Source organism: Pan troglodytes, chromosome 12, assembly GCF_028858775.2.
Source record: "Pan troglodytes isolate AG18354 chromosome 12, NHGRI_mPanTro3-v2.0_pri, whole genome shotgun sequence".
NCBI classification, from domain to species: Eukaryota; Metazoa; Chordata; class Mammalia; order Primates; family Hominidae; genus Pan; species Pan troglodytes.
In genome coordinates this window covers 102611835-102633712 of record NC_072410.2, presented here as the reverse complement: position 1 = coordinate 102633712, position 21878 = coordinate 102611835, and the positions used below count along the sequence as shown (strand labels likewise).

The following is a 21878-nucleotide window of genomic DNA, read 5'->3' as shown; positions in this document are numbered from 1 at the left end:
CTGACTTTTGAAGGAGCAGGGCAGAAGAGGCCTCCCAGACACCCCTCCTCTTCTCCAGGGCGAGCCCATACAAGTGCTTTTGTCCTCATCCCTGCCATAGGAAGGGGCCCACCAGGTGTGACCCGGCTTTCCAAGGCTTCTGGCCATAAAAGGCCAGGGGTGGGAATAAAGGAAGAAAGAGATGAGACTCCGCCCGTGTCAGGGGGAGCCCCTCAGCTCTGTAACTGGCACTGCTACCTCCCCTGCCTCCAGTCCCTCTCTACTGCTGCTCTGCCAGCCTGTGCTGGGTCCTCCACACCACTGCACTTGTCACTCCCCTGCTCAAGAATCTGTGATGACCCCTATTGTTAACTGAAGCATTGCTTGTATCAAGAATCTCATTCTGTTTCTCCCGCCACTGGGGTGTGCGCCTCTTGAGGGCTGTATCCTCAGCAGCAAGAATACTTGACACAGGCCGGGCACGGTGGCTCATGCCTGTAATCTCAGCACTTTGGGAGGCCAAGGTGGGCGGATCACTTGAGGTCAGGAGTTCAAGACCAGCCTGGCCAACATGGTGAAACCCCGTCTCTACTAAAAATACAAAAATTAGGCTTAGGTGGGCATGGTGGGCCACGCCTATAATTCCAGCTACTTGGGAGGCTGAGGCAGCAGAATCGCTTGAACCTGGGAGGTGGAGGTTGCAGTGAGCCGAGATTGTGCCACTGAACTCTGCACTCTAGCCTGGGTGACAGAGCAAGACTCTATCTCAAAACAAACAAACAAAAAATGAAACCTGATGCAAAGTAGTTGCTCAATAAATAAGACTATGAAAATGCACTGGCTGCTGCACCCACCTTGCTCTCAATCCCCCAAAGCCATCCCCTCATCCTCTTCATTTTACCTTTCCCTTCCAAGCCCAAGGCACTGATTAGTTTTGAAATCTTGATTCCTGTCTAGATTTAAAGGCTTTGAGTTAGGAATTACTTTTTTTCCCCCCGCCTAGGACCTCATGCCTTCTCAAAAAATAGGTAAGACCAGCCAGACACAGTGGCTCATGCCTATGATCTCAGCACTCTGGGATGCTGAGGCAGGAGGATCACTTGAGTCCAGGAGTTTGAGACCAATTCAGGCAACATGACAAGACTCTGTCTTTACCAAGAAATTTAAAAATGAGCTGGGCATGGTGGTGCATGCCTATTGTCCCAGCTACTCAGGAGGCTGAGGTGGGAAGATCGCTTGAGCCTGGGAGGTTGAGGCTGCAGTGAGCTGTGATCACGTCAGCGCACTCCAGCCTGGACGACAGAGTGAGACCCTGTCTCAAAAAACAAAACAATACAAAAGATAAGACTGAATGTTCTCCATATGGTCCTATTTGGTCATGGAATGATTTGTGGTGGATTTTCCTCCACTCTTCAGCATTCCTTCCATAACCTGTTTCTGGCCATGAGCTACATGCTGTTTACACAAAAAAGATACGATCCTGAACTGGGTGGAAGGCTTCTGCTCAACTGCATGGGCACCAAAATGTGTGCTGAGGGAAATCACACATGATCTTCTCAAGCAGCTTTTGACTTCCCTCAGGATCCTAGATGGCCATGTTCATAAAGAATTCTTGGCCAACATCCCATATCTTCTGACTATGAAGGTGAAAACGTGTGCTTTGCGTAGAGTTGGATGAGACCCTTGTTTCTGATTTCTAAATACCTACTGCTTTGAGGAAGCTTCCGTCATCCTAACTTCGTTGGCCAGGCAGAGGTTGAGAGGGAAAGGTTTAGAAGGCTAACAGGCAAATCTTTCTCAGTTCAATGCCTTCCTTGCTATAAGCCAAGTTGGCAGAGCTTTATTAAGGAGTGTCACTGTGGCTTCCCTCAAACTTGATGCATCAGTTGGATGGACCCTTATGGAGGGCTCTTCCTCACTTGGCTACAACTATGGCTCAACTCTCAAACAAAGCAGACATTTATAAATAATTGGACGTAGCTATTTATTTATTTTGAGATGGAGTGCAGTGGTGTGACACTCTGTTGCCCAGGCTGGAGTGCAGTGGTGTGATCTTGGCTCACTGCAACCTCCGCCTCCCAGGTTCAAGTGATTCTCCTGCCTCAGCTTCCTGAGTAGTTCGGATTACAGGCGCCTGCCACCTTGCCCAGCTGATTTTTGTATTTCTTTTCTGAGATGGAGTTTCACTCTTGTTGCCCAGGTTGCAGTGCAATGGCTCGATCTCAGCCCATCACAACCTCCATCTCCCGGGTTTAAGTGAGTCTCCTGCCTCAGCCTCCTGAGTAGCTGGGACAGGCATGCACCACCATGGCTGGCTATTTTTTTGTGTGTTTTTAGTAGAGACAGGATTTCTCCATGTTGGTCAGGTTGGTCTCAAACTCCCGACCTCAAGTGATCCGCCTGCCTTGGCCTCCCAAGGTGCTGGGATCACAGGTGTGAGCCACCACGCTCAGCCTAATTTTTGTATTTTTAATAAAGATGGGGTTTCACCATGTTGGCCAGGCTGATCTCGAACTCCTGACCCCAGGTGATCTGCCCACCTCAGCCTCCCAAAGTGCTGGGATTACAGGTGTGAGCCACTGCGCCCGGCCTGGAGGTAGCTCTTTAAATCAAACACTCAGCAAAGAATTGACTGATTTGCAGGCCTGTTCTTTTACTGAAGCATAACCATAGCATCAAGAGGCTTCCAAACTGGTGAAAATCATGCAAGGGATGGGGTAAGAAATGGCAGAGATCAGGTGATGGTCCCGAGCTACTCTGACCTCCACAAAACCTCAGCAGCTTCTAGGTCTCTAATATGCTTTTGTATGTGTTTGTGGGAGATATACCGAGATTTCCCATCACAATGTCTTCGATTTCCTTGCTCTTCTCTCCATCCTGGCAGCTTGTATACATCAGGGCAAATCTACACATGACTTAATGATTTATCTGCAACTTGAATCAAGAGTTTTGCTCATTTGCAGAAACATAAATGATCTCCAAACCATGTTTTGAGGCTGCATGTAACCGAATTTTAAAAATGAAAACTTATTTTAACCAAGTGATGCGCACGAGTTGCTTTAGTAGCTAACATGTACCAAGTACTTGCCAGGGCGCTTCAGGTCTATTCTCTTTAATCCTTACAATCTCAGCAGGTCACCATTTCCTTGACTTACACAAGGAAACTAAGGCTTAAAAGATGAAACCACTTACCTACTAGATATGAAGCTAGTGTTTGGCACCTGGGCAGTCTAATTCTAGAGCCCAAACTCTGAATCATTACTTTCTGATGCCCAAGAAAGTTTGAATCAATCTTTCTGTTGATCTTTCTGTTGTTGGGTTTTCCGGTAAAAACTGGAAAACCTGCTAGACAAATTCTAAAAGAGCTCTGACATTTGAATCCATTTTAATCCAGCCAATTGCTTTCCCTTAAACTACCAAATACAAGACTATTTCACCTGGTTTTAATTCTTGGTAAATATATTTTTTAAAAGTTCTATGGCACTTCCGCCTCCGCTGAGGTGGTGCCAGAGCCACAGTCATGAGTTGCTTCAAGTTTATCGGTAAAAGGAGCGTTTTCCCAACTCACTGGGTCGTTCTGATCGGTCCAGGGTGTTGCTCACCAAGGCCACAGGGCCCAGAACTTGAGCTCTCCGGCTTTGTAAGGGTTGAAAGGGCCACTCAGTGGAAGAGGGTGCGGGAAGGTTTCTGGGTGCTGGTAATGTTCTGGTTCTTGATCTAAATCCTGGATTCATGAGTATTTATTTGTGAAAATTAACAAGCCGTACAGTTATGATTTTTTTGTGCTCTTTTCAAAAAAAAAGTTCTGTGAATGGAACATAGCAGAAACTGGAGAAACTGCCTACAGGAGCTATCTTGGGCTGTCTTGTCCTATATTGTCTTAAGAGTTGGCCAGGTCTGGTGGCTCATGCCTGTAATCCCAGCACTTTGGGAGGCCGAGGCAGGTGGATTGCTTGAGCAGGAGTTTGAGATCAGCCTGGACGACATACAGACCCCATCTCTACAAAAAATACAAAAAGTAGCCAGGCATTGTAGCATGAGCCTGTGGTCCCAGCTACTTTGGAGGCTGAGATGGGAAACTTGCTTGAACCTGGGAGGTTGAGGCTGCAGTGAGCAGTGATGGCACCACTGCACTCCAGCCTAGGTGAGAGCCAGATCTTGTCAAAAAATAAAAATAAAAACAACATACTCCTCAGCCACAAGGTTCTGTGGGAAAGTCAGGATAGGACCCTACAAGTAACAAAGGTCCAGCCCAGTCCTGGCCCCACTCCTTCCCTCTGCAGCGCAGCGCTTAGAACAGCCTCCTAGGGGTGAGCCCTGAAGCCTCAGCACTCTTTTCCTGCTCAGCTTCCTGTTCATAGACAAATTTTCTAATTTCTACCAGGCAATTCTACCAGGCATGTTAAGCTAGGTACTTTTAAGTGAGGTAGGGAAGATGGACAGTGAATATGGCTCCTTTAGGGGTTTCTTTGTCCCCTGCTGCTTTAAAATCTTCCAGAGAAAGTGGCATCGAGGGCATCTAGTCCCAGGTGAATTTAGGAAACTGCTTTCCTTAGGTTGGTAAGCCAGGGTGCGAAGATGTGGTTATTTCCTTGTTAAGACCTTTTAAATTTCAATACAATGTGAGGTAGTATGTCAATAATCCAAAAGGGTTGCTCAGAAGAGACCCAAACCAAGACAAAATTAAATTTCAGGAAATACAATGTGTATGATGACATTTCTTTTTCCCACTTAGCTTTATGTAGGTTTCCATTTTGGAGTCTATCAAATTGTTCTGGCTTTTTTTCTTTTTATAGCTGTAGAAAGAATGGGAAAAACAGAAATGGTATTAACAAGCAATTCATTAAGAATTAGGTTCCAGGCTGGGTGTGGTGGTTCACGCCAATAATCCCAGCACTTTCGGAGGCCACGGCGGGCAGATTACGAGGTCAGGAGCTCAAGACCAGACTGGCCAATATGGTGAAACTCCATCTCTACTAAAAATACAAGTATCAGCCGGGTGTGGTGGTGTGCACCTGTAGTCCCAGCCACTCGGGAGGCTGAGGCAGAAGAATCACTTGAAGCTGGGAGGTAGAGGTTGCAGTGAGCCGAGATGGCGCCATCACACTCCAGCCTGGGCGACAATGCGAGACTCCGTCTCAAAAAAAAAAAAAAAAAAAAAAAAGAATTAGGTTCTTGGCCAGGCATAGTGGCTCATGCCTGTAATCCCAGCACTTTGGGAGGCCAAAGTAAAAAGACCACTTGAGGTCAGAAGTTCAAGACCAACCTGACCAACATGGCAAGAATCCATCTCTTAAAAAGAAAAAAATAGGTTCTAGCCATCTTTTTGTATATTCTCCACTGTTAAAACTAATGAGTTAAGTAGTATTATCCCTTGATACAGACTAAGGGCTCAAGGTTTAGAAAAGTTCACAAGGTGTGTAAATAAGGTAAACTTTAAATCCACATCTGAACTTAAATTGTTTACCTTTAGACAACACTGCCTCCTCGAGTTCATGTGAAAACGGGCTAAAAGTTTTATCCTATGAAGTATGCAGTTATAGGTCCTAAATACTAATCAAAGGATGGAATTAATACCATCAGAGGAATCAGTGGCTCCAGAACAGCACCCGTGTGTTAAAAATGTATTTGTTTTCCTTACATCAGAGTAAACCTGAATGGGCAATCAATCTTAAGTTATAACTGAGGTACAGAGGGGTATTTTATCTAGAGAAAAACACAAGACCAGGTTTATTTCATACAATGTTATTCACACATTTTTCATTTTCTAATTTATACATAATATACAAAGAAGTGAAGTTAACATTATTTCATATGAACCAATAAGAGCCAGGACTTAGACAAACTGGTCCAGAAACAATCCCTATCAAAAGGAGACACTCAAGAGTAAAGCCTAGGTAGTTTTGCCCAATTGTTTTATTCTGAAATGTGATTTTCAGATTTTACCAAAATTTCATGCCAACTTACTAAAAGGTAAAAATTGGGGTGGGCACCCAAAATGGCAGACTGTAAAATTTCTACAAGAACAGGTACTTTTGTAGAGCAGGCCTGAAAGTATTGGGAAGATTGGGTTGTCAGCACTGGGACAAATGGGAATGAGTATCAGGACCCCAAGAAGAGGGTTTAGTTTCTCAATGTAATATTCTCTACTTGTCATTTTCTAAAATTGCAGAGATAATGCCTGTGCCAACAGAGAGCAAGGATGAAGGAAGACTAGGAATTCAACTGTACAAAGACAGGAAAGCCATTACCAATCTCCAACATGACAGCTTTGATCCTGAAACCATGGGCTGATACTGAGAACAAAAGTTCGACACGGGCCGAAATACTCTGAGGTTGGTAAAGTAGGAAAAAGTGAGACAGCGGCTTTGTGTGGGTTTAAAAAAAATGAAACAAACAAACACAAGGCGTTGCTGCAGTGACTGGGACATGCTGATGACCCAGAGTGACTATGAGAAGGAACGGTGACAAGTGTTTGGATTTAATGGTCTCACCAAGGAATGTTGGGTTAGAAAAGTAAAATAACTCAACACCAAACATGAAAAAGTATGCCTGGCATCCCCAAACTTTATGCCATTATTTTTAGGTTCATAATATGAACAACTAAGTGATAAAACCTTTAGATTCCATATTGTGCTCAGAAGATTGTGTTTCTTCTGCAGATCTCTAGTAAAAAAAGATCTCTTCCATATTCAGCTGACAGAATAGCATGTTCATTTTAGTTTTCAGCACTAAACGTAAGTGGGTCAACATAAATGTTTATACAAAATACTGACTTCAACAAAATACAAAGCACTTTCTTTATCTTTCAGAAACTGAATATACACAGCAAGTTTTTTTCCAAAATATTTTCATAGGCAAAGGATTAAAAACGATTTTAATTATACACATATGGTCACAATTTTGCCTTAAAAAGATTGTTGGGAAATGTACATAAGGCCGCTTGTAAATGTACATCGTGTTACTGTTATGTCTTATGTCCAGAGGAAAAAATGTTATCATACAGATTTGCTCTTACTTGGGAGTAGGCTATTCAAAAATACAGTACTCTTCTGTACAAAGAAAAAAGTCACATCACATTTAATAAGATGAAAAAAGCATTGGCCTCCATGGTAACCAAATATCTCAGTCCAATACTTTCTATTATGCACAATACCCTGACTTCAATTGAAAGTGATCCAAATTCTAGCATGTCCATATTAACAGTCAACAACTATGTTATAAAACAAAATGATCTCACAATAATAAAAAGAAAGCTGGTTCATACTTCTGAAACCATATAAAGATAAAAAATTTTTAAAAAATCACTCTCGATTTGGAGAAATAAATTTACATTATACAACACTATATTGCCAGGTCAAAGGGCAGGGACGTAAATGTACACTAAAATGCAAATGTATCCCAAAGAGATAAAACAAATTCCATTTACAGCATGAAGGTTTACAAATGTACACCTGTACAACCAAGGAAAGCATCACTACTAAATTAGCAAGGCTTTTATAATAAACATTGAAACAAGATTTCCTTTCAAAGTGTAAACTTACATCTATTACTACACACACAATGCATATATTTATAGAAAGCAAAAAGAGCTATCTGAATATGTAATCATGCTTAAATGCTGAGCTATCAAATTCACTTTTCAGTGGCCCCTTTTCATCTCTATCTGGTTCCTACTTTCTGCCTCTATGAAAAAGCAAAATAAAGCTCAACACTTCCTCAACATGTCTGTAATTCTATAAGCAAAACAAAATACAAATTTCCACTCTTTCTCATTGCAAACCAAACTGAAAAGTTAATAAGTGACTTAACTTTTCATTTAGTGCACTTAATTGGAAGTGTCACCATGATTTTGTATTTAACTCTTACAACAATTACATATGTAAGTATATACAATATTTCTGTACATTGCCAGAGACATTTTAGGGCAGTAATTGTATTAAAACCACATCTACTGTAAATAATGTTAGGTTCTTTTCATCTCAAACCACTTTATTCTTGTCTACTTGCTCGTTATTTGCATGATAGTTTGTGAATTATCAAAATACAACTTAACTCTTTTTAAAATATTAATAATATTTATGCAGTTGATTGTTAATCTGTTATAAAAGGTTTCACGCAAAGGAAAAAAATAAGGACTATAATTCTATATACATCTCTATAAACCTGTTGTGCTATGGGGTTGTAGACCTACCAGACTGTGAGCCAGTTTATTAAAAGAATACTGTACTTTTTCCTTTAAAAACTATTTTTGTGACTTTACAAGGTAAAAATTTACAAAATATGTGACAGCTTTTTATTTTTGATACAGTTACATCATATACAGGCATTCTGTGCTTTGCCAGCAATCCAATCTGATAGGTCTCCACTCAGGGCTGAATATAATTTATAATTCATCCCCCACCCCCCAAATATACACAAGAACCTTAAAAAATTTACAAATGGATGAATAAAGTCAATAAATAGTTTTGCTTTAAAAAAAAATTGAAGATTCATAGTTGAGTTGTGTTTTGATAATTCACACACAAAAAAATTCTTCTCACATGGTTAAATTATCTTCTTTCTCTTGCTCCTGTAATTTACAGCATTCCATTTGGTGGTCCTCCAATAGGTCCTAGGTCCGGGCTATTCTTCAAATAATACTTTTCCAACTTGGCCAGTATATGCTTCCCGTATGTGTATTTGCGCAAAGTAGTAATGTGAGGTCGAATCTGAAAAACAAATAATCTGCTTAGAAAATCTAAGTCATTTTAGTTTCTGATTTCTTAAAAAAGCACCCCCAATTCTGGGTAATTTAGAGGAATAACTGCAATTAAAAAAAATTTAAATCCAAAGAAAGCTACTTTTTGCAAAAGCAGTTGTGATCTGCTCAATCCCTCCAAACATCTGTTCTCGAAATTGTTCAATGAATAAAACACTACATCTAACTATGTCACGTGGAAACAGGCAGAGGCCCCAAACATAGCAAGAAAGTTACCCAGTAATTCCACATCCAGGAATTTATTCCACCAAAAAAATTACAAAAAGACTTTTGTACAAAGCACTACTTATAACAATTAAACAATTAGGGAGGATCCAAATATAATAAATATGATACCAGTTAAATAACTAATGTAGCTGTTAAAAATGATTGCAATTTTTTATATTCATTAGTTTACAGCAGAAACACTGAATTAAAAGATAGGTAGACACTTAGAGGCCAGTACTTTGGGAGGGTAAGGTGGGAGGATCACCTGAGCCCAGGAGTCTGGGATCAGACTGGGCAACATAGCGAGACCGCATCTCTACAAAACATAAACAAAACTATAAGCATGCATGCCTGTAGTCTCAGCTACTAAGGAGACTAAAGTGGGAGGATGGCTTGAGCCAGGAAGTTGAGGCTAGAGTTAGCCGAGATTACACCACTGCACTCCAGCCTGTGCAACAGAGGCCCTGTCTTGAAAGAAAAAGAAAGGAAAACTTACATCAAGTTGAAGAATGAATTTTAAAAATCAGAAGGCCAAAACACTTTTACAGATGGAAGGAATCCTAAGATATCATTTTTCTCTCTGTATGAGGAGAGGACCAAAGGGGTTATGTAATTCATGTTTTGTAAATGAATTCATTAAGATCAAGAGTATTCAAAATAAGTGTTTTTTTCAGTGTTCTTTCAGTTTTCTTTATAAGTTTTCCTGCTGCAATTACTAATTTCTTAAAGGATTATTAGATTCTAGGAGGAGGATACAGAGAGGAAACAGCTTAAAGGGAATTTTATGAGTTAGTACTACCTCCCCACAACATAAACACAAAATTCTACTTAGAAAAATGTATTAGGTTAAAATCAATGTTCAACCCATGTATTATGGTAAATTAAATGTAGTTTGCCATCTGCATATGTGGATTCAACCACTGATCAAAACTATTTTTAAAAATGACAAAGTTTGTATTAAACAGATTTTTTACTTATCATTACAGTATGACTATTTACATAGCACTTACATTGTATTAGGTATCATAAGTAATCTTGAGATGAGTATATGGGAGGATATGTTTAGGTTATATGCAAATACTATACGCTATTTTATATAAGGGACTTGAGCATCTGTGAATTTTGGCACAGGAGTGGGTGGGTCCTGCAACCAATCCCCCAGTTACTGAGGGGCAACTGTACAGTTAAATAAGATGAAGGCAAAAAGAACAATGTAAAACATAAGTAACAGATGAGAAATGAATATGATTCCTTAAGAATTTCTTTTGAATGACTGATTTATTTTTTGAGACAGGGTCTTGCTCTGCTGCCCAGACTGGAGTGCACTGGCATGAACACAGCCCACTGTAGCCTCAACCTCTGGGACTCAGGCGATCCTCCCATCTCAGCTGCCTGAGTAGCTGGGACCACAGGCATGTATTGTCATACCCAGCTAATTTTTAAATTTTTTGTAGAGATGGGGGTCTATGTTGTCCAGACTGGTCTTGAACTCCTGGGCTCAAGCGGTCTCCCACCACAGCCTCCCAAGTAGCTGGGACTAAAGGGTTGCACCATGATGCTTGTCTAATTGTTGTTGTTGTTTTTTTTTTTTTGTAGAGGGAAGGTCTTGCCACATTGCTCAGGCTGGTCTCGAACTCCTGGCCTCAAGTGATCTTGTCACCTCAGCCTCCCAATCTGCTGGAATTATGGGCAAAAGCCACCGTGCCTGGCCATGATAACCTTAAGCATAAAAATGGAAACCATACCAATATATCTGCCAAAGGATATCCATCGATTTTAATTTTTCCTCCAGTTATAACATACGGGAGGAAATGAAAGCCCAAGGAGGTTAAATGTGTAGCCTAAACACAAAGACAAACAGTTATCTGAGTGTTATATGCTGTATTACCTTGTGCATGATTATCTTTCTCTGAGCAGGTTCAGCCATATCAATCATCTTTTGAACCACGTAATTGGCATACTGGTCCTTCATCATGGTGTATAAGGCACTGTGAGGACCATCATTCTGGCAGCAAACCTCGTCAATCAGTAAAGCTCTCTCAGCACGGGAGGCATGAGTAACACACTTTTCTACTACATTGCTAAAAATTAAAGCAGATAAACAAAGATTTGTTATTTTTTTCTTCACAGCAAAATTTCCTTGACTTATAGAAAGAATCTTCTCCAATGAACAATAAAACAGAAGTCAGGATGGGATTCTCTTGTCTTATGATTACTTTTATTTTATTTTGTTCTTTTTTTTTTTTGAGATAGGGTCTTGTTCTGTCACCCGGGCTGGAGTGCAGTGATGCTATCACCGCTCACTGCAGCCTTGACCTCCCTTGCTGAAGTGATTCTCCCACCTCAGCCTCCCCCATAGCTGAGACTACAGGCATGCCCCACCACGCCTGGATAATTTTTTGTAGAGAAAGGATCTCCCTCTATGTTGTCCAGGCTGATCTCGAATTCCTGGGCTCGACTGATCCTCCTGCCTCGATCTCCCAAAGTGCTGGCTGGGATTACACGTGTGAGACACTGTACCCAGCCAATTACTTTTATAACAGAAATTGGTATCTTGGAACAACCTACATCATTTTGACATCCACAAGTTTAATTACAGGTCTCTTAAAATTGTACTTCAAAAAAAGGAAACCAGATCATTAAAGCTGTGAGGCTTTCAAGAAACATGTACTAAATAAATCTGCATTTCCAGTGTCGGGAGTAATTATTTTCCAAATACAGATTTCATAAATGAACATATATGGGCAAAACAAATTTGTTATGTAGATTTTTTTAAAAAACAAAAGCAATGTTCCATAGGTGCATTTTAATGATACCAAAAAAAAAAAAAGACTACAGTTTAATGCTACATGCTACACGTATTTCTGTGATAACTAATAAAAGTCAATGAGTTGAAAGAATTGACCCTTAAAATTACAAAGTATTACAATACCTGGCAAATTTGTGTTGACTCAGGGCTAAAACCTTTCCCCTGATTTCGGAAACAATTTTGCTCTTGTCTTCAGGTCGACCGTGTTCCAGTACATGCTGAATAACGTAATTGCCATACTGATCCTAAGACAGATATTTAAAAATTACTTTCCCTAAGTCATTCCTTAAGAATGATATTCTTTAAAGACATGTTAATCATTTCATCTAAAAGTCCAGTAGGATAGTTAGGAGAATACAACAGGCTTTTGTCTCACTCTTTCTATAGTGTGTTTAGTAACAAATTGTATTTCTTTTAAAAATTAAAACAATTTCCAAAAATATATAAACATTTCAAATTATTAGGGAATTTATACCTGTACCAACTGCTCTGTATGTTGGTGGAGTTCTTCTAAGATAGGTAAGGTCTGTTCTGCAGTGCAATGCTCTAGGATGCGCTGAATTACTCTGCAGCCATAAGGATGAGTTGAAAGCACAAATACCTGAGGACAATTACAAGAATTAAAATTTGTATTCTCCGACATTTTTGAACAGTTCTATGAAGCAGACTGGTTTTTTGTTTTTTTTTTTTGACAACACCTAAAAGCAGTTTGAAATAGAAGGGTGATGAACTCACATTTAATATGACTACCACCATGTTAGCAAAGACTGGAGAGTGGGGACAGGGAGCACTCCATTTAGGAGCTGAAGATATTTTGATCAAAAGGAACCTAACCAGAACTTTACCTGAACCTGAGGTTATGTAACAATGGGAATGAATGGGTGAAAAGAGAAAGGGTAGTTCAGCATTAAGAAATATTAATTACTATGTATTAGTTACAAATTGCTATGTGTTTTCTGTCTTATTATACAGTCTTACGTCTTTCTCCAAACCTCCTTCCCTTCTCTGAGTAAACCTGAAAACATCGTTGGGTATAAATAAAAAACAATTCTAACAGTGATTACCTTTACTTCTTAAAGTAATGTGATTAAACTATTTGTTTTGCAGCTTCAGAAAAATGAAGCTATCTACCGACTATGAAAGAGGAAGAAATTAATGTACATTTACTGTTTTGTATCCTATTTTTGTATACAAGTGCTGGGTATTATCTAGTGACTTATGAAAAACATGTTGATATTCAAAATTCTAAAATAATGCCCTGCTAACAAATTATAAGCCAAAACTCAAACATACTTGTCCCTTGAAAGCATCAATGATGAACTGTAGTGACTGTGGCTGAACACATTCGATACATTTTTGTACAACATGGTTTCCATTCTGATCTTTCACACATTTGAGCACATGACCATCCAGCTCCTTTACCATTTCACTCTGCAAAAGACAGGACGTCATTTAAATTATTACCTCAAACGAGAAAATACTAGTATATTTTATCTCAGTATTAAAAATTAAGAATATTAAAAATCTCAGTATATTTATCTCAGTATTAAAAATACTGAGATGGGAACAAAAATATATTCAAAAATATTATTTCCTGTTTGTCAAGGGTTTAAATTTTTTTCTCTTGTAGTATAATTAGCAGAAACCATTGAAAAGTGAAAATTACTAAAACACACTGCAGGATTATAATGTAAATGATATACGTTGAAACAACGTAGTGATGCTGAACTTGCTGTATTTAAACTGTCTTCACTGTGTAAATCATCCGCTAATCTTTATCGGGCGGTAACTAACATGACTAATTCAGAATTCCACACTTTTGCCTTACTTAGTACCACCTCCACCACCAAAGGAATTATTTTTAATGGCTGAGTGAGTTTATCAAGTACATAGAAAAGGCTAAGAAGTTGATGACTACTTATGGGCTATGATTTTTACATATTATCTCAATAATTCCCTAAGGGAAGAATTAATGTCAGGTATCTTTGTTCTTTTATAAAATGCTCTTATAATAAAGTGCTTATAGCCAGGTGCGATGGCTCACACCTGTAATCCCAGCACTTTGGGAGCCTGAGGCTGGTGGATCACCTGAGCTCAGGAGTTTGAGACCAGCCCGGGCGACATGGCTCCGATTACTACCAAAAATACAAAAAACTAGCCAGACGTGGTGGCGCATGTCTGTAATCCCAGCTACTTCAGAGGCTGAGGCAGGAGAATCATTTGAACCTGGGAGGCGGAGGTTGCAGTGAGCCAAGATTGTGCCACTGCACTCCAGCCTGGGCGACACAGCAAGACTCCGTCTCAAAAAAAAAAAAAAAAAAAAAAGAGATCCAAACAATACTGTTATTCATTAACTGTTTCAACAAAGACTTACTGCTAATGCTTTTATTTTTAAATATCAAAGACATTTTAAAAATATCTATACCAGTTAGAAACTTGTGGCAGAGAAGTTTCTAAGCTTTTAAATAATTAAATGTGTTTATATTTCTCCATTGTGACACACATTAAAATTACTGTAAAACTCAGAATTTCCTCTGGAGGAATAATAGTATTTTCTCACAGATTTTAATGCAGTGATGAATATATACACATATATAGTCATCCATCCATATATTACTATTTATTGAAATTTTCTTTTATTGTATGAGTCAAAGATAATCTCTTTCCAAACTTAAACTACCATTACCTTTTAAGAAATAATTATTTCCTTCAGTCTTATGCTTTCATTGTAATACATAAATCATGTAGTCAGAAAACAGTATTGATTTGGGGCTATAAATTTCTTATTAAAAGTCTGTTTAATCTTATATACAATAACCCCACTAATTAGTGTTGCTTCACAGTGTATTTTAAAAATCTAGTGGATCAGCATTTATCTTCATCCCCTACTCTCAATATTCTTGTCTATTTCAAATGATTTTAAGCATTATTTTGATCAACAATTCCTTTATTAATGTGAAATATTTAGACTTTCCATCCAATAACACAGAATATTTCTCATTTAATTTATGTGTTCTTGTTTTTCTCAAAAAATTATAAATTTTTAAAGAGGATTCTTAAGTTACTTTTCTGCTGGGCTATATTTTTAAAAAAACATTTTCATATATGTAAATAAAACTGACATATAGTAATGCTATTGGTTCCAAAAATTTTCTTCTTATAATAGAAACATTAGACACCATCAATATAAACACTGGAAAATAGTAACATGCATTCTCACATTGCAGAAAATCAAGTAAGCAAGTAGTAATAAAAACACTCATCATTTAACATTCTGCTTGCCACATAGGTGCTAAAATATCTTCATTTAGAAATTATCTACTTTGTGACTTCTAATTAGTAGTGTGCTATTTAGGACACAGTAACAACATTTTAGTCTAGTTGTGGAAATATTTAAGTCTTTTCACTTCAAGATTACTGTAAGATTAAAAACATGTAATAATTTAAAAATTGAATAAAATAATACAAAAATTTTGTCTTAACTTACAATTACCTGCTGGTCAGAAGAAATAGATTCTAATGCTTTCTGAATAACACGGCAGCCATACATCTGCAAGGCTAAGGGTAGAACATGACCACGAATACGAGTAGCCAGGGCTAATTTTTGATCCAGACTCCCAAACTGACAGAAAAGATATAACATTAATAACAAGTGACCTTAATATTGCTTTGTTGAACTTGAGTAAGGCAGTGTTTGCAGTCTATTCATTCTATCAGTAACTATGTAGGGCAGGGGCTTTAAGGTAGAAGCTAATTAAGATAGACTGGGAAATGTTTGCAATAATAATTTTTTATTACTTCTTTGGGTTAAGTCTTACTAAAATTTCCTTGTTACTAATATGTTAACTACCTTTTAAAGAAACACTCTTTTAAAGTGAACATCTTTACAAAACCCTTCATCTTTAATATATAACTTTCTTAGCCATACGTTGACCACCAAAACTTTTCACCCAGATAATCATCAAACTACATTCTGATATGATTGAGGAAAAAAACTGTTAAAGTCATTAAGCTACAACACAGATGCTTATAAATTTAAAAATTGGCTAAACTGTAAAATAACACACATCTATAAATCCAAAGACTATAGTGATATTCATTAACTACTTTACCAAAGATTGACTACCAATGCTTTATATTTTCAAATATGAATCAGGATTAATAGCAAATTTTCATTTAAAGTGGTTCATGTTAAAATTTTTTTTGTGACAAACTGCCATTTGAACCATTTTTAGCTAGGTGATTGAGTAGCATTAATTATATTCACACTGTTGTGCAACCACCATCACTATTTGTTTCCAAATCTTTTCCGTGGCCTCAAACACAAATGCTGTATCCATTAAATGGTAACTTTCTAAACCCTTCTTCCTCTAGGCCCAGTAAGCCCTAATCTACTTTATGCCACTATTAGTTATTCTAGACATTTCATACTGGTAGATCACTATCAATGTTTGTCCTTTTGTGTGTGGCTTGTTTCACTTAAGTTAGTATTTTCAAGGTCCATCCATGTTGTAGTATGTATCAGAACGTCATTCCTTTTTATGGCTGAATAATATTCTATAATGTATACATATACCACTTGTATTTATCTACTCATCTGTTGACGGACACTTGGGCTGTTTCCGCCTTTTGGCTATCGTGAATAATGGTGCAATATATACTGGTGTTCAAGTTCCTGCTTTCAGTTCATTTGCTTTCAATTGTACCCCTAGGAGTACAATTGCTGGATTGTGTGGTGATTCAATATTTAATTTTGAGAAATTGCCAAACTGTTTTCCATAGCAGCTACACCATTTTACATTTCCACCAGCAATTTATGAGGGCTCTAATTTCTCCATATCCTCATCCACATTTGTTATTTTCCGATTTTATGTTTTCCGATTACAGCCATCTTAGTAGGTATAAAATGGTATCTCATTGTGAGATTGATCTGCATTCCCTGATTAGTAAGGATGTTGAGCATCTTTTCATGGCCTATTTGGCCTTTTGTATTATTTTACATAGAGAAATGTCTATGCAAGTCCTTTGTCCATTTGTCATTTGGGTTGTCTTTTTGTTGTTGACTTTTTAGGAGTTCATTACAATATATCCTGGATAAAATGTTTACTGCATATATAATTTGTAAATATCTTATCCCTGGCTTATTATCTTTTTTATATGAAAATGACTTTACCCAACTTTCAGAGCTTTTCTTAGCATCAAGTATACAATAGCTGGATGGGCGGATATACAAATATGCATGAATCCTTACCTCAAAAAACTTCTGTATAACATAGTTGCCAAAAACATCAGTCATTAATTGATAGGCTGCTTGCAGAATTTCATTAAATACCATCTGTCGCTCAGCTGGAGTAGCTCTCTCTAGCTTTTGCTGTATGAATCTACATAGGGAACATTTTTAATATGACAATATGTTTTTTAATACACTTGAGTATTACACCCTACCCTTCCACATATATGCACTGCAAGTTATTTCCATAAATATTAACATACTTTATATAGTAGACAGCTAACTTACAGCAAAAAGGACAAAAGTTACATAGCATTTCTTTATAACACCTTATCTAAAGATAGAGTGACAAAAAACCTGGATATAAAGATGTTTAATCTTTCTTAGGTTGGTTACATTATAATCAATAAGAAAATTACGTAAATTTTGCTGCTTATTCATTTATTTTTCATAATATACAATGTATTACTAAACATCTAACTTTTAGAACATAATAAAGGAAACCCTTAGAAGTAAAATTCATCCAACATGAATGAATTCCTAAGCAAGAAAGCCATTCTGGGTGACACAAGGCTCATTTGTTACTCTGAAGGAACTGCCAACTACAGTCATGCACTGCTTAACCACATTTCAATTGACAACAAGCCACATATACAATGGTGGTCCCATAAGATTATAATGGAGATAAATTCCTATTGGGTAGGAACTGTCATAACATCATAGTGCAATACGTTACTCAGGTGTTCATGATGATGTAAACCTACTGCACTGTCAGTTTATAAAAGTATAGTATGGCCGGGTGCAGTGGCTCACGCATGTAATCTCAGCACTCTGGGAGGCCGAGGTGGGTGGATCACCTTAGGTCAGGAGTTCGAGACCAGCCTGGCCAACATGGTGAAACCCTGTCTCTACCAAAAATATAAAAATTAGTCGGGCACGGTGGCAGACGCCTGTAAGCCCAGCTACTCAGGAGGCTGAGGCAGGAGAATCACTTGAACCCAGGAGGCGGAGGTTGCAGTGAGCCGAGATCATGCCATTGCACTCCAGCCTAAGCGACAGAGTGAGACTCCGTCTCCAAAAACAAAAAAAAAGTGTAGTACATATAATTGTGTACGATGAGTATCTGATAATAAACAACTGAGTTACTGGTTTGTGTATTTAGTATACTTTTTATTGTTATTTTAGAGTGTATTCCACTTGTTTAAAAAAAAAAAAGTAAAACACCCTCAGGTAGATTTCAGAAGGTATTCCAGAAAAAGCACTGTTATCATAGGAGAGGACAGCTCCATAGGTGTTGCTGCTAAAGATCTCCTAGTGGAAGAAGACACGGAGTTAGAACAAAGTGAAACTGATGATCTTTACACTGTAGAGGCTAATGTGTGTATTTGTGTCTTAGTTCTTAACAAAAAGTTTAAAAAATCTGTAAACAGAAAAAGTCTCATAGAATAAGCATACAAAGGAAATATTTTCGTACAGCTGTACAATGTGTTTCTGTTCTAAGCTAAGTGTTATTACAAGTCAGTAAGTTAAAAAAAATTAAAAAGCTCAAATGTTACAGTAAACTCAGCCTGGGCAACATAGTGAGACCCTGTCTCTACAAAAAAATTTTAAGTAATTAGCCAGGTGTGATGGTGCGTGCCTGTAGTCCCAGCTAGTCGGGAGGCTTAGGTGGGAGGACTGCTTGAGCCCAGGAGGTTGAGGTTGCAGTGAGTGATGATCATGCTACTGTATTCCAGCCTGGATAACAGAGTAAAACCCTGTCTCAAAGTGGGGAGAAGTTACATTAAGGTTAATTTATTATTGAAGAAAAAAAGTTTTAAATAAATTCAGTGTAGTTGAAGTGTACAGTGTTTATAAAGTCTAGAGGAGTGTACAGTAATGTCCTATGCCTTCGCATATACTCACAACTCACTCACTCACCCGGAGCAACTTCCAGTCCTGCAAGCTCCATTCACGTTAAGTCCCCTACACACGCATATGATTTTTTAATCTTTTATACTATAGTTTAACTGTATCTTTTCTATTGTTTATTATGCGTAGGTATACAAATACCATTGTTACAAATGCCTACAGTATTCAGTACAGTGACAGGCTGTACAGATTTGCAGCCTAGGCGCAATATACAGAGTAGGTGTGTAGTAGGCTATGCCATCTAGGTTTGCATAGGTACACTCTTTGATGTTCACACAACAACGTATTTTCTAGAATGTATCCCCGTCATTAAGTGATGCATGACTATATAGGGAGACAAAATTTGTACACCATCTAATCTAAAATGACTTAAAAACTTGAGGTTTACCTTAAAGCTATAAAGAGAGAAAATATCTTAAATTTATCAAATGTGTTACAATTCTATTTTCCTTTCTAAGCTATCTTTACAATGTTAATTCAGATGTATCTCTCATGTATTACATTCGTTTTAATGTAAAAAGGCACCAAATTTTCCTATAACAAATGTGAAATGTTTCAATCTAAGCCAAGTCACACTGAATACCAACCTATAATGCAACACAAAGGCATTTAACATTGTTTGCTATATTTTTTAAACACACCATGAGGGTCACTTAAGCCCACAAATGTAATACAGAGCTGATGTAATCAAAATAACCCAATGGAGGGGGCCCTGCTATATTCTCATCATAACAATATTCTCACTGTAAAAAACTGGAAAACTATAAAAAATTAAAACCTGTATTTTTATAATTTATCCTAACATGAAAGAAAAAACATATAATCCATATTGAATTTTAGCTCTTAAAAGCTTCCAACTTTAATGCAGACTAAAGCCCAGAAAAATTTAAGCTTTTATAAGGCAGCAATTTCCAAAGCAAAAATGAAGTGAGAAATATCATAATCACCTACCTAGAACCATGCTGGTCTTGAGAAAACTCAACTATATGTCCAATCAAGTCTCTAAGTTGAAGGTTTGGGAAGCGGTTGTTTCTGAAATCTTCCAATAATCTACTGCGGCCAGAAGGCATAATATCAGACCTATTATACCGAAGCCGGGAAGGAGGAAAGAGCTGGCTGCTGGAGCTAAATAGACTGGAAGTGCTTGAAGCACTTCGATATTTTGCTTCTGCTCCAGGTGCTGCAGAGATATATCGACCACTACCATTTGTCAGTCCTCCTACAACAAAGCAGCTATGGTCAGCAAGTATTTTTGACAAAGTTATTCCTCAAATAAAATTTACTTTAGCTACAAATTCAGTCAATAAAGAAATATTTCCCCCCACTAATTCCTACTTGTTATGACAGAAAATTAAAATTGGGAGGGGAAAATCTCACCCATATACCTCATGTATGTGGCTATATGATAAAGAGACTAGAAAACATGAGAAAAATGTGTGTATTTATTCTTCAGCAGCTTAGTTTAAAACTTAATTATATGATCTAGTGTCATATGCACTCATCAATGTCAGAACACTGAAACTACCAACAAAATTTTCAGTTACATTAACAAGCAGGTTTAAATTGCTAGCAAACTTACATTTTAAGCCACTGAAATAGACTGAAATTCATTATAGCATTATTAACACAATAACATTGAATGTTAAATCTCTAGTTTTTGCATTCGGTCATATATACTTCTATGTAAAAATAAATCAATTCTTAAACCACTGATGGTATGAACTTTAAAAAGCCACAATATTAGGTAATAAATCTAAATTATACATTATTTTAAGATTTTAAAATTTTTATTTAAAATATTTGACATAAGGTTGGGCGTCGTGGCTCATGCCTGTAATCCCAGCACTTTGGATGGTCGAGGAGGGCGGATCACGAGGTCAGGAGTTTGAGACCAGCCTGGCCAACGTGGTGAAACCCTGTCTCTACTAAAAATACAAAAATTAGCCAGGCGTGGTGGCGGGCACCTGTAATCCCAGCTACTCAGGAGGCTGAGGCAGGAGAATCGCTTGAATCTGGGAGGCGGAGGTTGCAGTGAACCAAGATCACACTACTGCTCTCCAGCCTGGGTGACACAGCAACACTCTGTCTCAAAAAAAAAAAAAAAAAAAAAAAATATATATATATATATATATATATTTGACATAAATCCACTATTTCACAAACAATAGTATTAATAAACAGCAGTTATTATTCCTAGAGCCTTATCATTTTCAATAAATAAAAAACATTTTTAACTTACATTCCGTTCCAAGAAAGAAAATCAAAGAGCAGTCAATAGAAATAAAAATAAATACATGCAGGAAATTTTTAAAATTACAATTAACAGTTTAAAAGTACTTGACAGTGTCCTTTTAAAAAAGAAAAATGTATAGATAGTTGTAAAATACACATTAGTAGAGTTCAGAAAAACAAAATCCACTACCAGCATCATGCTATTATTATATGCAAAATCTATGCAGAGTAGTACTATATATACAATCCAGGCCACAGGGTAGAGATGGTCCCAAGGATACACCGTCAGTGCAAAGCTATACGGAGGTATTAAAGGTCGAAAAGGACTACAAGGACAGAGAGCAGTAAAACAGTCAAATCCTGGAGGGCAAATTGGGTTAGAACATTCCTCTTTCACTTTCTGTCCCTACTGTCCTAGCTTTACTTTTTTTCATTGAACTTCCTATTACATAGCATATCATGCATTATTTATTTGAATCCCCAGCCCCATCTCCAATCCAAGAGCCATAAAATTAATTTACATGCTAGCTGCCTGGTGCCTAGAACAATGTCTAGACCAGCCTGACCAACATGGTGAAATCCCACCTCTACTAAAAATACAAAAAAAAATTAGCTGGGCGCGGTGGCGTGCACCTGTAATCCCAGCTACTCAGGAGGCTGAGGCAGGAGAATCGCTTGAACCCGGAATACAGAGGTTGCAGTGAGCAGAGATTGCACCACCGCAGTCCAGCCTGGGCGCCAGAGCGAAA

The 21878-nt window shown here is 37.8% G+C and overlaps 1 protein-coding gene and 1 non-coding gene across 51 annotated transcripts in view; both read right to left on the bottom strand.

The window, feature by feature from the left end:
• Window positions 1-3293: 3293 nt before the first annotated feature.
• On the bottom strand, window positions 3294-3355 carry LOC112208237 (U7 small nuclear RNA). The gene has a single exon (XR_002942656.1). It is a non-coding gene; the product is annotated as a U7 small nuclear RNA (small nuclear RNA).
• Window positions 3356-5708: 2353 nt separating this feature from the next.
• Window positions 5709-21878, bottom strand: part of PUM2 (pumilio RNA binding family member 2) — a 103488-nt gene continuing 87318 nt past the window's right edge. For 32 of the 50 annotated variants that reach the window (XM_063789252.1, XM_024354221.3, XM_024354227.3 and 29 more), the window contains 8 exons: window positions 19849-20116; window positions 17008-17137; window positions 15250-15378; window positions 13050-13187; window positions 12232-12357; window positions 11880-12001; window positions 10836-11028; window positions 5709-8690 (listed from right to left, as the gene is read on the bottom strand). In XM_063789252.1, the coding sequence (XP_063645322.1) occupies window positions 8559-8690; window positions 10836-11028; window positions 11880-12001; window positions 12232-12357; window positions 13050-13187; window positions 15250-15378; window positions 17008-17137; window positions 19849-20116 (1238 nt within the window). In that variant the 3' untranslated portion in view covers window positions 5709-8558. Of the gene's footprint in view, window positions 8691-10835; window positions 11029-11879; window positions 12002-12231; window positions 12358-13049; window positions 13188-15243; window positions 15379-17007; window positions 17138-19848; window positions 20117-21878 lie in introns of all 50 variants that reach the window. The other 18 variants (XM_009442071.4, XM_063789260.1, XM_016947810.4 and 15 more) reach the window with 1 other exon arrangement.